Source organism: Microcaecilia unicolor, chromosome 12 (assembly GCF_901765095.1).
Source record: "Microcaecilia unicolor chromosome 12, aMicUni1.1, whole genome shotgun sequence".
NCBI classification, from domain to species: Eukaryota; Metazoa; Chordata; class Amphibia; order Gymnophiona; family Siphonopidae; genus Microcaecilia; species Microcaecilia unicolor.
The window spans coordinates 11,485,823-11,502,992 of record NC_044042.1 but is presented as its reverse complement, the minus strand read 5'-3'; the positions used below and the strand labels follow the sequence as shown (position 1 = coordinate 11,502,992).

Sequence of the window (17,170 nt, the reverse complement as noted above, 5' to 3'; positions counted from 1 at the left end):
CTAAAGGCGGCACTGCTCAGTCGCTACTACTACTACTACTACTACTTAACATTTCTAGAGCGCTACTAGGGTTACGCAGCGCTGTACAATTTAACAAAGAGAGACAGTCCCTGCTCAAAGAGCTTACAATCTAATAGACAAGTGAACGGTCGGTCCGATAGGGGCAGTCAAATTGGGGCAGTCTGGATTCACTGAACGGTAAGGGTTAGGTGCCGAACGCAGCATTGAAGAGGTGGGCTTTAAGCAAAGACTTGAAGACGGGCAGGGAGGGGGCTTGGCGTAAGGGTTCAGGAAGGTTGTTCCAAGCATAGGGTGAGGCGAGGCAGAATGAGCGGAGCCTGGAGTTGGCGGTGGTGGAGAAGGGCACTGAAAAGCTACACTGAACTGAAAGCAGAACAGGAGTTAACACCTGATGAAGCCAGGAGCATGTTAGAAACCGTTCAACCACCTGCTGGTGATAGAGAATACTGATTGGCCAAGGAGGCACTTCAGTTCAGCACTCTCTTACCTCCACCTGCTGGTAGATTGTCACAACCCAATAGTCTCTGGATTCATCTGCTGCTGGCGCTAAGGAACATTCAGTTCTGAAGTGCTAACAGGACAATACATAATACTCAGTTCTTAGACCTGCAGCACAGTGTGATATAATGGCTTGTGTACTGCAGCAGATAAACATAACCTATGGTGCTCCCATGCTAGGAACTGTCTCCCTACGGACTACAGTTTTGGCCCCAGTGATATCAATTCAGAGCCTACTTCTGAGGTTAGAACACTCCTGAAGGGGCATAACAAAGTGGAATGTCCATTGGGAAGGAGCTGGAGGGTCAGCTGTAGATAACACTCTCTTGCTCCCTGTCTCATCAGTTCGTAACCTTGGGGTCATCTTTGACTCCTCTCTCTCTGCACATATCCAACAGACTGCTAAAACCTGTTGTTTCTTTCTCTATAATATCACCACAATTTTGTCCATTCCTTTCTGAGCACACTACCAAAACCCTTATCAACATTATTATCATCTCTTGCTTAATTACTGCAACTTGCTTCTCACAGGTCTTCCACTTAGCCATCTCTCTCTTCCCTTCAATCTATTCAAAATTCTGCTGCACGACTTATATTCCGCCAGTGTCACTATGCTCATATTAGCCCTCTCAAGTCACTTCATTGGCTCCCTATCCGTTTCCGCACAGACTTCAAACTTCTCTTATTGACTTACAAGTGCATTCACTCTGCAGCTCCTCAGTACCTCTCCACTCTTATCTCTCCCTACATCCCTCCCTGGGAGCTTTTGTTCATTGGGTAAATCTGTCTTATCTGTACCCTTCTCCTCCACTGCCAACTCCAGACTCCGTTCCTTTTATCCTGCTACACCATACACCTGGAATAGTATTCCTGAGTCAGTACGTCAAGTTCCATCTCTGGCCGTCTTCAAATCCAGGCTAAAAGCTCACTTTTTTTGAGGCTGCTTTTAACTCTTAACCCCTATTCACTTGTTCAGTACTCGTGTCTGTTTTATCATTCCCACCTTAAGTAATTCCCTTACTTGTCTGTCCTGATTAGATTGTAAACTCTGTCGGGCAGGGACTATCTCTTACATGTTCAAGTGTACATCACTGCAAACGTCTAGTAGCGCTACATAAATGATAAGTAGTAGTTTTTTTGGGTAGTGCTTTGGGGTGGGATTGCTTGTTGATGTTCTGAGTGTAACATTAGGTATAATCATTAATCACATTACTGCAGCATGATGTTCAGAAGCTACGGTTGATCTCTGTCACTTCTTGGCATCAGTGTGGAGAACTTATTATGATAGTACATATCTTGCCTAATATAAATTTTACAGGCACACACATTCAGCTCACTGGCTTCTTCTGAGACCAAAATGTTTATTATTTTATTCTGCAAAGATCCAAATCAAGTCCCTTATACATCCCCCCTCCCCCGGCTCAAAAAAAGTCTCAACATAAAATGCTCTTAGCACTGAAAACTACTAGCTCTAATTTTTCAGAAGAAAGTCCAAGCATAAACAAAACTGTGTTTACACTAATCTGGTTGTGAATTGGTAAGTGGGTTTTTGAAAGTAATGCACATTTTTTAAAATGCCATAATAAATCAGACCTCTAAAGTTCCTTCGTAGCAAGCTGATTATTTTCCAGGAGCTGACAGTAAGAGCAGTTTAGTTTCAGACATGAGGTCTACATGGAGACAATTTTATTGGGGTTTTGGAGTGGACGTACCTTTAAAGCTTCTATGACCAGGTCTCTTGCTTCAAGCTCTCCTTCAAGGATGCTGAATAGGGTCAGTAGTTCTGATTTATTGAGGTTGTCCAGATTCATCCTGAATGCCTAGGAAAAATAAATCAGAAAATGGAATACACAGACTAAACTGCAGATTGTGGATTTAGGCAGGCAAATCGGTTAATATGTACAGAGAATGTGGGGTAAGTATGCCACAATCAAATACACAAGTCTCTTATTTCTGTAACCAAGTTCCATGGAAAGTCAATGGGACCATCATGAGTTACCAACAATATTATATTTTCAATTAATTTTCTTACTTTTGTCCCCTTGTGATTAGGAAGGTATAGAAATGGAGCACTATAGGAGTCTGACTGTAATATAGTTGGCTGTCTTTTTATGTCAGACATGCTCAGGTCTGCAGGACTCATGGAATGTGCAATTACCGTATGTTCTCACACCATGCCTTCAACAGACAGTGGACAGCTCAAACATTCAAGTTAAGTGACTTGCCTAAGATCACAAGGAGCAGCAATGGATCCTCCACTCCGCTTAATTTGTAAAATAGATGTTCGTGCTGGATGTTTCCAACATATGGACATCCATCTCGCATGTATTTTTGAATAGGATGTATCTTTGCTAAAATACGCGTGAGATGGATGTCCATATTCTGAATTGGATGTCATTTCTAAAATGCCACTCCACATATCATAGGAGCCAGCTCTGTGAATGCTATTGGTCCTGAGCACCCCCAATATTGAGCAAACTCCTTTGTGTCCAGAGAGGGGTGGTTAGTATTATATTTGGCACCCCCAATAATTATGAAATATTGGTGACTATGCTATACATGTTACATCTTACGAACCCCTGAGGAAATCTCTCTATGGCATAAGTAGACGGGCTCGTCTTCGGAGTGCAGCAAACGAGACACAGAAATATGTAGAGGTCTTGTAACGGCAGCAGATGAGACTATTGGAATTAAAATTTTACAAGCGAGTGAAACCCCTGAGACAGCAATAACGAAACGGGGACTCCCTGTTGGGTTATGACTGAAGCTACAGACCGAGAGTGCAACACCAGTGCGGTGGGATTAAGATAAGTGATCGGTAGCGTCTTTGGAGCACTAACTTGTAACGTGTGAATTGTAAAGCACACAATAGAGATATATCTCATATCACTTTGGATATAGGCATTGGTTTAAGTTTGATGTTTTTGGACATTCAACTAAGTGTGGAGTTTTTTTGGGCCATATGATGCTGCGTCGGTCCCATGCCTTATAGCCTGATGATCTTGGGCTGGCTGGGTGGCGTTACTGAACTCCCTTTTTTCTCCACTTTATATGTTGATTGTTTCTTACTCGGTTCAGAGTGATACTGGTTCCTATATCCATTGTTATACACAGTGAGTGTGAAGCTGTGGTTTTGGAGTTTCAAATTAATTATTGGTAAGCTTGAGTGTATCAATAGTCATAAGTATACCATGCCATACTTTGTATTGTTTTCAAATATTTTTACTGCTGTAATTGTCTATTGCTCATGTTTGATCTATTCTTACTGCACACCGCCTTGAGTGAATTCCTTCAAAAAGGTGGTAAATAAATCCTAATAAATAAATGCAAGTACTAGGGTGAGAATTAACTTTAAATTTGTGAGATCATACTCCACATACCCTGGCTTAGGAGTGAGATTCATTACTGTCACAGGTAAGGGAATGGGACTTGATATACTGCCTTTCTGTAGTTACATTCAAAGTAGTTTACATACAGACACTTATTTTGCACCTGGGGCAATGGAGGGTTAAGTGACTTGCCCAGAGTCATAAGGAGCTGCAGTGAGAATCGAACCCAGTTCACCAGGATCAAAGCCCACTGCACTAACCAGTAGGTTACTCCTCCAGGATGTGCAAAACTAACCCATTTGGAGACACTGCCCCCCCCCCCAAACAAACCAAAGTGACACTTTTGCATTTCTCAGTACCAAAGCACTGTACCAACTACTTTAGAACCAGAGTAAGAGGAAATTTTAAAACAATCCAGGAACATACGATCTTTGAAGTTAAACTGTTAAGTTCTTTCTTAATGATTTCAAGTATTTTAACAAAGATCTGGGTTTCCTATCACATTATAAACCATAACATTATACTGCTTTCTCACCTTCTGATCAATCTCTCTTCGTTTTTCCCACCCCTCCCTTGCCTTTACTCTTGAGACTATCACTGGAATGCTTTCATGTTTCACTTGTGTATTATGATGTCATCTTTTGCTCATATTGTTCTAACCTGAAGAGAGAGGTTCTGGCCCTTGAAAGCTAGTCAAATATATAGCAAGTCAGTCTAATTAAAAAGGTAATCATCCCTGTTTTATTTCTAATTATTGTCCAGATCCCCAAAAAGTACAAAACATTTTATACTGCTTATCCCAGAAATAGTGGATTTTCCCCAAGTCCAATTTAATAACGGTCTATGGACTTTTCCTTTAGGAAGCCGTCCAAACCTTTTTAAAACTCTGCTAAACTAACTGCCTTTACCACATTCTCTGGCAATGAATTCCAGATGTGATCCCCAAGTCCTATGTTTAAATACTTGAAAGGTATTGATATAGAAACAAATATTTTCCAGAAAGGGAAAATGGTAAAACTAGACCACATGAATTGAGGTTGCGGGGTGGTAGACTTAGGAGTAATGTCAAAAAAATTATTTTTCACAGAGAGGGTGGTTGATGCTCTCTTGAGGAAGGTGGTGGAGAAAAAAAAAGGAGGCGGAATTCAAAAAGGCGTGGGATGAGCACAGAGTATCTCTAATTAGAAAATGAATGATATATAAAACAAAACTTAAAGGGCTGCATATGTGTTTGCATGTCAAGTGGTGTTTAGAGATGGCAACTCTGGCTGAATCAACTAAGGCCGGCGCTGGGCTGGCTTCTATGGTCTGAGTCAAGCATATAGCAATTCGATTTAGGATGGGCTGGACAGAGTTTCGATGGAAACTCCAGTAATTTGGAACGTGAAGACAGTGCTGGGCAGACTTTTATGGTCCTTTTCCCACAAATGGCGAGATAGATTTGGATAGGCTGGAGTGGGATTTGACGGCAACTCCAGTAGTTGCAACAACAGAGCCGGGCGGACTTCTACGGTCTATGTCTCAGAAACACCAAAGAAAGACCATGATCAAGTATATAACATCATGTTCTTGTTGATTTAAATCTGTTGGGCAGACTGGATGGAACATTCAGGTCTTTATCTGCCGTCACTTACTATGAACGAGAGAAAACAAAAAGGACATGAATGTCTGTGTGACAGGATAGGAACATCCATCTTATAAAATGGCCACACAGCCATCCATGCAGAGCAGAGGGGTAGCCTAATCATTAGAGCAGTGGGGACAGCAACCATTGGGGGATTAAGAAAGGGTCATGCCTTAATACCTCCAGTAGACGGTAGCTCAATCAGAGCACATTTTTGTAACCTGGATACGACAAGAACCAGATCTAAACAGGGCCGGTTAGACATGCTGGAGCTTCAATCCCCTCTCTTCCCTGCCCCCCCCCCCAATCTCCCCACCTGCCATTACCACCACACATAAAACAACTTTAAATGACTTCTTCACATACACAACACAGACAGACCTTCACCAAATACAGATGAAAGGATGAAGGTGAGAAATAAAAACAGAAATGAGCTTAATTTTGTACTGAACACAGTCAATAACCATAGAAGTGGTGGTGTGGTGGGGGCTCATCCCTCCTCTACACTTTGGGCTCAGGCCCTCTCCCAAATTAGCCATCTCCTTTGTTGTGGATGGTGGGGATGATCCCCAAGCCCTACCAGGTGAAGACCACCTCCTCCTCCTCCTCCTTTGGTCCGCGAAACAGAACTCTTCATGCTCTGCAGCCGGCAGCAGTATTCTCAAGCTCAGGAATACGGCTGATTGCTGCAGAGCTTGAAGAGTTCTGTTCGCAGGACCAGAGGAGAGGGAAGGAAGGAAGGAAGGAAGGAAGAGGTGGTCTTCAGCTAGCAGGGCTTGGGGATCCTCACCACCTCATGTATTTATATTTTGCATTCAGGCGGGGAGTGGGAGGCACTGGGAGGAGGGTGGAGGATGGGGAGAAAACAAATCAGCTGTCTGGCTACGCCACTGAACACAATATAAAACCACCATAGACATCTTAGCCAGATATGCTTAGAAAGATTCTTTTAAATCAAGCCTGTGGCACCCAAAATCATGGAGGATATTTCTGTACTTTCCTGCCACATTTTCTTGATCTCAGATTGCATTTATTTGTACTTGACGATCTTCCGTCTCCCCACACAATTCACAGCGTAATCGCATGGGACTTATACAGTACCTCTATGGTCAATGCCATCCTGGTGGATTTTTTTTTTCACCACTCTGTCCAGCTTCCTTGCATTCAGCTTTTTATCAGTTGGAATGGGGATATCCTAGGTTATCATAGCCTCTTCACTCTCCACAATTCTCAGAGTCATGATCCCAATGTTTTTCTGGCATAGTGATGTAATGTTTACAAAGTGTACAATGAATGAGAGACGTGCCACTTTGTGTCCATATAGAAATTTTCTTCCATTAGCATTTCACAGCTACCTACAAGATGAGTAACCTTTTCAAACAATTTTTTTTTATCAGAATCTACAGATGTTTCTTGTCTTTTCTATGCTTGCTGTGAACCATCTTGAAAGAAGTCCACTGCCCTGGCTTTGTGGTGTCCAATGCGATGCCTGTGTGAAATGATTCTTGTCTGTAGCGTTTGGCCTGCCTCCTCAACACAGCACCCTTCTTCACATTTTCTGCACTGAATAATGCATACAGCATTTGAGGAACAGAATGGCTAGGATCCCCTTATGATGAATGCAGGGAGGGAAGAGAGGAAGAAGGCTGTACAAATTCTTGCTGGCACTGCATTTGAACTGAAAGTCTCTCAGAAGACTTCCTTCCAGCAAGAGCCCCAACCGGGCCTAAAATATTCTGCTGAAAGTAGAGGGATGGAGCTATAAAGTGGTGCAAAATGAGAACACACAAAATTCAAACACTAACTTGCACAAAAAGAACTGTGATACTTTTGCCCACTTAGCAAGTTCTGGCAGATATCCCACAGCACTCCTTGGAAAAGATTTTATTTGCATACATTTTTCTGTGGAATTTCTTCCCTTCCAGAAACAGTGTAAACCCCCTGGTAGCAGAGCAAGGTATAACAATGATGGTACCAAATATGTCACAGTGTTTCCCCAAAATGACTCAACACCAACCAGGGAGTTTAACAATAAAAAGAAAATATTTTTTTTTATTATTTATATTATATTTAAATGTTAATGAAATTTTACCAACTTGCAAATTTAACATATGTATTTCAATTACAGGTTTGCAACACAAATCAGTTTAGAAACACTGGGAGCATTTTCAGATAAGTATAAATATTAGGTACATAAATCATTTAAGCACATTCAATTTTACAAAACACTAGATTCTTTAAACTTTTTCTCCTGTCTTTCAGATTTCCAGAGACCTTCAAGGACCTCAACATGTAAGTTTTCCTCAACTCTTTTTTTTTCTTCTTTTAAGTTATCTCTCACTTATTGTTCAGGTTTCCTTTACTATTTTCTCTTATGTGCACTTTTTTTTTTTAAATAGTTTCAGTCACTTAGCTTGGACATAAATTGCACAATTTATAAAATATAAAAGTTTCTGATCTGAACACATTTTGCCTTTTTAAAAATGTCCTACTATTACCTGAATCCTAGAAAACAGAGGGCGTGCCTCACTTAAACCCTTTCAAAAATGTCCAACCCTCGTGTTATCTGGAGAAGTAAACAAAAGCCCAGGAAGGTATTGATATTTAAGTTTGAAGCAATAACAGTTTACGGATATAGTAAGCAAATGAACTGGCACCACTGTATCTTTGCTAGCTGTGTTTTGTTCCTTTCTGTTCATTCATACAGTATAAACACATGTTCTTTCCTCTGGCAACACTGGATTTCCTATACTTTTTTTTTTCCCCTGGTACTGTGGTTTAGCTAAATTGCAAGATAACTACCCACTGAAAGGCTATTGGCATGCAAGCAAGTACAATGCGGCATATTACACCACTGCTTTACTGTCTGTGGAATAATCTGACCTTGTAATAAGCATTTATGTATAAACCCCTTAAATGTTTGGCTCTTACTATTTTAAATGAGGGCTGACAGATTAAGGGAAACATAAGACTGACAAAAAAAAAAAAAAAAATTCAATGCAAGCCCACTGACATAAGGGAGGGAAAGCTCATAGGGCAAAAAGATTGGAGTTCTTTGATCTGCTCACTGTAGGCCGGATGAATTCCAGACACACTGCTTGTATAAAAAAAGTGACAACAGCAGATGAGGCTAGTTTTAATTTGGTCAAAGGAAGCCAGTATGTAATTATGCTCAGATCAATACATGCATTTATAGGCACCACTGAGATGTTGTGTTTTGAAAGGGGAAAGGGACAAATTTTGTCACCTCGTGCATCCTGCCCTATTCTGCTCTAAAAACAAAAATGGTAGCGGGAAGTTTTCAAATTCATTGGCCAAAACACTGAAGATTTATCGATCTGCAACAGTATCTGTGCAAAAGAAACCACATTTAGTAGAAGAATTCAGAATATAGGCCTAGACTTTTAAGAATTGTGCTACTGAGTAAGAACCTGTATATTTTCACTCCCATTTCTAGTTCCATTTGTTTGGGTTGGAACAGCATTCCTAGCTAAGGAGAAAGGGACAATCAAATATTTTCATTAGTGGTACTTTCCGGGGGGGGGGGGGGGGGGGGGGTAAGTCTGGAGTCACAATGGAATTAGCTCTAGAAGGATCTTGTCTCTGGGTCATACTGAGTCCCTGCAATATAGTATCCTAGTATAGGAGAAAATGTAGAAGAACTAAGAAAAATACTACAAACTGGTGATGGGTTATCATACAGAGTAGGAGGGAAAACATGGAAAGAAGGCTGGTTGGAAAAGACTGACAGCAAAACAGAGTGGGTGGAAAAACCCTTTAGCCATGACCATCCTAGGCATCCTTTTGGATGAGGCTAAAAACCTCTCTCTTCCCAAAGACTGCTTCATACCAATCCATTGACTTCTACCTCCTAGTATCATCCATGTTCCTTTCCTATAATGTTTTTGGTCTCATGCATTACTGTTCTCACACCTCACACTAACATTATTGGCTTTTGTCTCACCTAGAATGTAAACCGCACTGAACCCTGGAAAGGGGATATTAGCGGTATACAAGAATTGATCCGATTTGATTTACTTGTTAATTAAAATGCATCTTTCTAGAAAAAAATTAGTTCTATACTGTGTTCCCAGTCTGGATCAGAGAAACAATAGGTACCAAGTATTGTGTTCAATTCTGGTCTCCGTATCTCAAGAAAGATATAGTAGAATTGGAAAAGGTGCAGCGAAGGGCGACTAAAATGATAGCGGGGATGGGACGACTTCCCTATGAAGAAAAACTAAGGAGGCTAGGGCTTTTCAGCTTGGAGAAGAGACGGCTGAGGGGAGACATGATAGAGGTATATAAAATAATGAGTGGAATGTAACAGGTGGATATGAAGCGTCTGTTCATGCTTTCCAAAAATACTAGGACTAGGGGGCATGCAATGAAACTACAGTGTAGTAAATTATCGGAGAACATTTTTCTTCAACCAACGCATAAATAAACTCTGGAATTCGTTGCCGGAGAACGTGGTGAAGGCAGTTAGCTTGGCAGAGTTTAAAAAGGGGTTAGACGGTTTCCTAAAGGCCAAGTCCATAAACCACTACTAAATGGGCTTGGGAAAAATCCACAATTCCAGGTATAACATGTATAGAATGTTTGTACGTTTGGGAAGCTTGCCAGGTGCCCTTGGCCTGGATTGGCCGCTGTCGTGGACAGGATGCTGGGCTCGATGGACCCTTGGTCTTTTCCCAGTGTGGCATTACTTATGTACAAGTACTGCTGACAATTTTTAAATGTTGTTATTGGTAGAAGCTACCTGATAACTTTTCTGACATCTCAGAGCAAATTTTACAAACCTTTTTCATGCATAAAAGGCCTCTTATAAACTAGGTCACACCTGAAAGCATGCACAATGCAAGGAGATGTGTATTATAGAGTAGGTGAGATTAAAGGAGGAGTGATTTACAAGCATGTTTCTATAAAGCACGAGTTAACACTTACATCTGTTCTTACATCTTCAACATAGGCTCAATTTCTGCGGGATTTGTGCTAGCATTTTATGAAGTCACCTGGGTGTCAGTGTGTCTCTTTAAAATAGGTGAAAAATAGGCACCTCACTGCACAATTAGCCTAGTTGCCCTGTTATAAAATTACCCTCCTTGCGTCCAGGTCCTAAATTTTAGTTTGCATGTTTTTAATTTCTGTTCAATGTAATTAGATAAAAGAAGTGACAATCCCAAACACCAAAGACAAACCGTTACAAAAAACCCGTTGAGAAATAGATGTCATACCAACCTTAAAGCAACTGATGTAATTACGTAATAAACTAAATTTAATAAACACAGGGCATCATACTGTAAACTTGCAAGGAATCTGCAAATAGGGTTGATCTAGCGGATGGTATAATCATTCACATCAGTTTTTTCAATTTACTTAGGATCGTATCAATACTATTTACTTAGGGGTCCTTTTTCCAAGCCAAGCTAAAAAGTAGCCGGTGCTTTTGTCAGTGCGTGGGTTTTCTGTGCGGTGGTGGAATGGCCATATTTCTGTATCTTTGTTTAATGGTCACATGCCAATTTCCCAATAAGCGAAGGCCATTACCACGGGAGCCCTTACTGCCACCTATTTTGTTGGCGCTATGGGCTTCTGCACTAACCCCATGGTAATCGGGCAGCTCATGGCAATGTTTTTTAGCATGGACTTGAGCACACTATCGTGGGATGCCTCAGCACCTCCTGTGAAAGTGCTTTTGGCCACACTTGTAGAGAGGTACTAGTGTCTACCACAGCTTAGTAAAAGGGCCCCTTCATTTTTGCAAATGCAACAGTTCTATGGTCAGTGTCCTGATGTCAGTGTTTTGACAAATGTGTTGCCTGTGTCAAGGGACTTCCAATGTGATTTATAAAATACAAAAGATGGCATCATATATGCGGTAACACTGCTTGTTATAAGTGATTCACCACACTAGCTACAATGCACACTACGGTCTTTTTCTGTGTAACTTCAAGTCTGAAATCTTGCAAATCTGGCAATATTTACTACAGTACCACACTTACATTCTCATTTATCTACAATGCCACTATGATTTCATTCTGAGAAGACACGTTTTTAGGTAAGGAGGAGTAGTAAGTGTTACTATGCATGCTGTTTTTATAACCCATTCAGGAAGGTTTGACTACCAGTAATTCAATCAGAAATTGGTCACTACAGTTATTGCAAAGGTGCAAGAGGTATAACTGTCATTTCCTGCCCCACTGGGATCATTAACTTTTAAAGCTCTCAAATTCCAAGAGTGTGAGGGACATTAATCGAAGAGTGTTGTCACACAAGCTTTGCTTTAGCACACTGGCGCTAATGAGTTTTGCTGGAGTGGAGGCATCTGGGATGTATTCCAGAAAGCTTCATATTCGGACAGATTTAGGTCCATCAAACCCAGTATCCTGTTTCTAACAATGGCCAATCCAGGTTACAAGTGCCTTTCAAGATCCCCAAAATAGATCTTAATTACACGTCGAGTGAAGAAATATTCTGATTTAAAATTTACTACATCGTAGCTTTATGGTGCCCCCTACAACAAGCAATTCATGTCTACCCATTCCACTCAGGATTTTATAGACCTTTATCATATCTCCCCTCAGCCATCTCTTCTCCAAGCTGGAGCCCTAGCTGCTTTAGCCTTTCCTCATAGGGAAGTTGTCTCATCCCCTTTATCATTTTCGCCACCCTTCACTGTACCTTTTCTAATTCCACTATATATCTGAGATGCAGTGACCAAAATTTTCAAAAAACAATATTGCATCACGGAGTGAAACAAAGTTTTGTTCTCCATTCCTATCACTCTATCTGCTTCTTTAGCAGCCACTGCACAATGAACAGAGTGTTTCAAAAGGGACTTCTAAATTTTGTTCCTGGGTGGTGACTTGCTCACATTAAACGCCATCTGCCATTTCGATGTTCAGTCTCAAAGGGCCTCTTGCAATTTTTCACAATCCTTTTATGATTTAACAACTTTGAATAACTTTTAGGCTCATTTCGAAAGAGGATGCCCATCTTTCGACACAAATCGGAAGATGGGCGTCCTCACAGGGTCATCCAAATTGGTATAATCGAAAGCCGATTTTGGGCATCCCCAACTGCTTTCCGTCGTGGGGATGACCAAAGTTCATGGGGGCGTGTCGGAGGCGTAGTGAAGGCAGGACTTGGGCGTGCCTACCACATGGACGTCCTCGACCCATAATAGAAAAAAAAGGGTGTCCCTGACGAGCACTTGGACGACTTTACCTGGTCCAGCTTTCTTACGACCAAGGCACAAAAAGGTACACGAAATGACCAGATGACCACTGGAGAGAATCGGGGATCACTTCCCCTTACTCCCCCAGTGGTGACTAACTCCCTCCCACCCTCAAAGAAATCTTTAAAAATATTTTGTGCCAGCCTCAAATGTCATACTCAGGTCCATCACAGAAGTATGCAGGTCCCTGGAGCAATTTTAGTGGGTGCAGTGCACTAAAGGCAGGCGGACTCAGCCCCCACCACACCTGTTACACTTGTGGTGGTAAATGTGAGCCCTCCAAAACCCACTGTACCCACATCTAGGTGCCCTTCACCCGTAAGGGCTATGGTAGTGGTGTACAGTTGGGGGTAGTGGGTTTTGGGGGCTCAGCACACAAGGTAAGGGAGCTATGTACCTGGAAGCAGTTTCTGAAGTCCACTGCAGTGCCCCCTAGGGTGCCCGGTTGGTGTCCTGACATGTCAGGGGGACCAGTGCACTATGAATGCTGGCTCCTCCCATGACCAAAGGGCTTGCATTTAGTCATTTCTGAGATGGGCGTCCTTAGTTTCCATTATCACCGAAAATCAGAAACGACCAAGTCTAGGGACGACCATTTCTAAGGACGACCTAAATTTCAAGATTTGGGTGTCCTCGACCGTATTATCGAAATGAAAGATGGATGTCCATCTTGTTTCACTAAAACGGGCTTCCCTGCCCCTCCATTGGGACGTTTTGCGAGGACAACCTCAGCAAACTTGGGCGTTCCTTTTGATTATGCCCCTCTTTGTGTCCTCAGCAAATTTGATCAGATCACTCATTATTCCATCTCCAGATCATATCATTTATAAAACATAGTAACATAGTAGATGACGGCAGAAAAAGACCTGCACGGTTCACCCAGTCTGCCCAACAAGATAAACTCACATGTGCCATTTTTTGTGTATACCTTACCTTGATTTGTACCTGTCTTTTTCAGGGCATAGACCGTATAAGTCTGCCCAGCACTATCCCTGCCTCTCAACCACCAGCCCCGCCTCCCACCACCGGCTCTGGCACAGACCGTATAAGTCTGCCCAGCACTATCCCCACCTCCCAACCACCAGCCCTGCCTCCCACCACCAGCTAAGCTTCTGGGGATCCCTTCCTTCTGAGCAGGATTCCTTTATGTTTATCCCACGCATGTTTGAATTCCGTTACCATTTTCCTCTCCACCACCTCCCGCGGGAGGGCATTCCAAGCATCCACCACTCTCTCCGTGAAAAAATACTTCCTGACATTTTTCTCGAGTCTGCCCCCCTTCAATCTCATTTCATGTCCTCTCGTTCTACCGCCTTCCCATCTCCGGAAAAGGTTCGTTTGCGGATTCATACCTTTCAAATATTTGAACGTCTGTATCATATCACCCCTGTTTCTCCTTTCCTCCAGGGTATACATGTTCAGGTCAACAAGTCTCTCCTCATACGTCTTAAAAGCAGCAGTCCCAGTACTGATCCCCAGTATTTAACCCTCTGTTTTCTATCTTTTAAACTAGTTCTTAATCCACAATACCAGGAAAAGGATCTAGGTGTCATCGTTGATGATACGTTGAAACCCTCTGCTCAGTGTGCATCAGTGGCAAAGAAAGCAAATAGAATATTAGGCATTCTTAGAAAAGGAATGGAAAACAAAAATGAAGATCTTATAATGCATTTGTATGGCTCCATGGTGCAACCGCACCTGGAATACTGTGTGCAATTCTGGTTAACGTATAACAAAAAAGATATAGTGGAATTAGACAAGGTATAGAGAAGGGTGACAAAAATGATAACGGAGATGGGACGACGTCCCTATGAGGAAAGGCTGAAGCGGTTAGGGCACTTCAGCTTGGAGAAAACACAACTGAGGGGAGATATGATAGAGGTATATAAAATAATGAGTGGAGTGGAACAGGTAGACGTAATTCACTTGTTTACTCTTCCCAAAAATACTAGGACTGGGGGCATGTGATGAAGCTACAAAGTAGTAAATTTAAAACGAATTTGAGAAAATATTCTTCACTTAATGTGTAATTAAACTCTGGAAGTCGCTGCCAGAGAATGTGGTAAAAGTAGTTAGCTTAGCGGGATCTAAAAAAGGTTTGGATATTATGTGTTTAGAGAAGAAGGAGCCAGGTAAGCCATTATTAAGATGGACTTGGGAAAATCCACTGTTTATTTCTAGGATAAGCAGCATAAAATGTACTGTACTTCTCTGGGATCTTGCCAGGTACTTGTGACATAGGTTGGCCACTGTTCGAAACAGGATACTGGGCTTGATGGACCTTTGGTCTGTCCCAGTATGGCAACGCTAAAGTGAAATGTAAGTGTGTTATTGAATCTTCTTTTCCTTATCAGGCTGCCCTTATTTGGAATTCAATTCTCTTATGTATTAGGCAATCTTCCTTTTATAGCAAGCATTTTCACAGGCAGCTCAAGACAAATTTCCCTGGATCCAGAGTTTGCTTCAACATCAAGCAGGGGACCTTACTGCTATTACTACTATTTATCATTTCTATAGGGCTACTAGATGTACAAAGCACTGTACACTAAACATGTAAGAGACAGTCTCTGCTCGACTGAGCTTACAATTTAACCAATGAATCCAATACGTGGTCAAAACAATCTATTATTATCCACTATACCATATCATCATCAGAAACAGGATTATAACCTCTGTATTCCGGATCTAAAATGATTAAACAAGCACTTGAAATATTGTATAACATTTTTGTGGGCCATCAGAACAAACGGAAGATTTCTTTTCAGTGTGGTATTAATCTACTCAAACATCCCAAATCCTCATTGGTCCTTTTTTTTTTGAATAATAAAATAAACCAGTTCTCTTATTTCTTATTCAATATGCAGTTCAATTCATACATAACATATATCTTAAATAAGAGATCAGATCTTTATAATTTGATGCTGTAAAGCTGAGTGGAAATGCTCACTTGATATGTGGAGGAGTGGCCTAGTGGTTAGGGTGGTGGACTTTGGCCCTGGGGAACTGAGTCTGATTCCCACTTCAGGCACAGGCAGCTCCTTGTGACTCTGGGCAAGTCACTTAACCCTCCATTGCCCCATTTAAGCCGCATTGAGCCTGCCGTGAGTGGGAAAGCGCAGGGTACAAATGTAACAAAAATAAAATAGATACTATTGGAGATTCTACATGGAATGTTGCTAACTATTGGAGGTTCTACATGGAATGTTGCTACTATTGGAGATTCTACATGGAATGTTGCTATTCCACTAGCAACATTCCATGTAGAAGGCTGCGCAGGCTTCTGTTTCTGTGAGTCTGACGTCCTGCACGTACGTGCAGGACGTCAGACTCACAGAAGCAGAAGCCTGCGCGGCCACATTGGTGATCTGCAAGGGCCGACTTCTACATGGAATGTTGCTAGTGGAATAGCAACATTCCATGTAGAATCTCAAAGAGTAGCAACAGTGGAGGAGTGGCCTAGTGGTTAGGGTGGTGGACTTTGGTCCTGAGGAACTGAGTTCGATTCCCACTTCAGGCACAGGCAGCTCCTTGTGACTCTGGGCAAGTCACTTAACCCTCCATTGCCCCATGTAAGCTGCATTGAGCCTGCCATGAGTGGGAAAGTGCAGGGTACAAATGTAATAAAAAAAAATGATCCACAGATTTTCACATGAGAGCTAAAATCCAGTATAACTTTATCTTGTTTAATCATTTTAAATCTGGAATACAGAGGTTATAATCCTGTTTCTGATGATGATACAATTTAATCAAGACAGACAAACAAGACAAATAAGGGATTAGGGAACTACTTATGGTGGGACTAATAAAATATACATGGGAACTGAATAAGTAAATAGGAGTTCAGAGTTCAAAGCAGCCTCAACAAGGTGGCTTTTTGCCTAGATTTGAATACGGCCAGAGACGGAGCTTGACATATTGGCTCAGGAAGTCTATTCCAGGCATATCTAAACCCCCCTCCTGATGCCCCCATAATATTTATTTATTTTACATTTGTACCCCACGCTTTCCCACTCATGGCAGGCTCAATGCAGCAGGCAATGGAGGGTTAAGTGACTTGCCCAGAGTCACAAGGAGCTGCCTGTGCCGGGAATTGAACTCAGCTCCTCAGTTCCCCAGGACCAAAGTCCACCACCCTAACCACTAGGCCACTCCTCCACTGTTGCTACTCTTTGAGATTCTACATGGAATGTTGCTATTCCACTAGCAACATTCCATGTAGAAGTCGGCCCTTGCAGATCACCAATGTGGCCGCGCAGCCTTCTGCTTCTGTGAGTTTGACGTCCTGCATGTACGTGCAGGACGTCAGACTCACAGAAACAGAAGCCTGCGCAGCCTTCTACATGGAATGTTGCTAGTGGAATAGCAACATTCCATGTAGAATCTCCAATAGTATCTATTTTATTTTTGTTCCATTTGTACCCTGCGCTTTCCCACTCATGGCAGGCTCAATGCAGCAGG

The 17,170-nt window shown here is 42.0% G+C and overlaps 1 protein-coding gene across 3 annotated transcripts in view; it reads right to left on the bottom strand.

The window, feature by feature from the left end:
- The window catches only part of CTTNBP2NL (CTTNBP2 N-terminal like), an 82,359-nt gene that overhangs the window by 42,369 nt on the left and 22,820 nt on the right, over positions 1-17,170 (bottom strand). For 2 of the 3 annotated variants that reach the window (XM_030221506.1, XM_030221505.1), the window contains exon 2: positions 2,232-2,339. In XM_030221506.1, coding sequence (XP_030077366.1) covers positions 2,232-2,330 — 99 coding nt within the window. In that variant the 5' untranslated portion in view covers positions 2,331-2,339. Of the gene's footprint in view, positions 1-2,231; positions 2,340-6,052; positions 6,109-17,170 lie in introns of those variants that run through there. The other variant, XM_030221507.1, reaches the window with a different exon arrangement.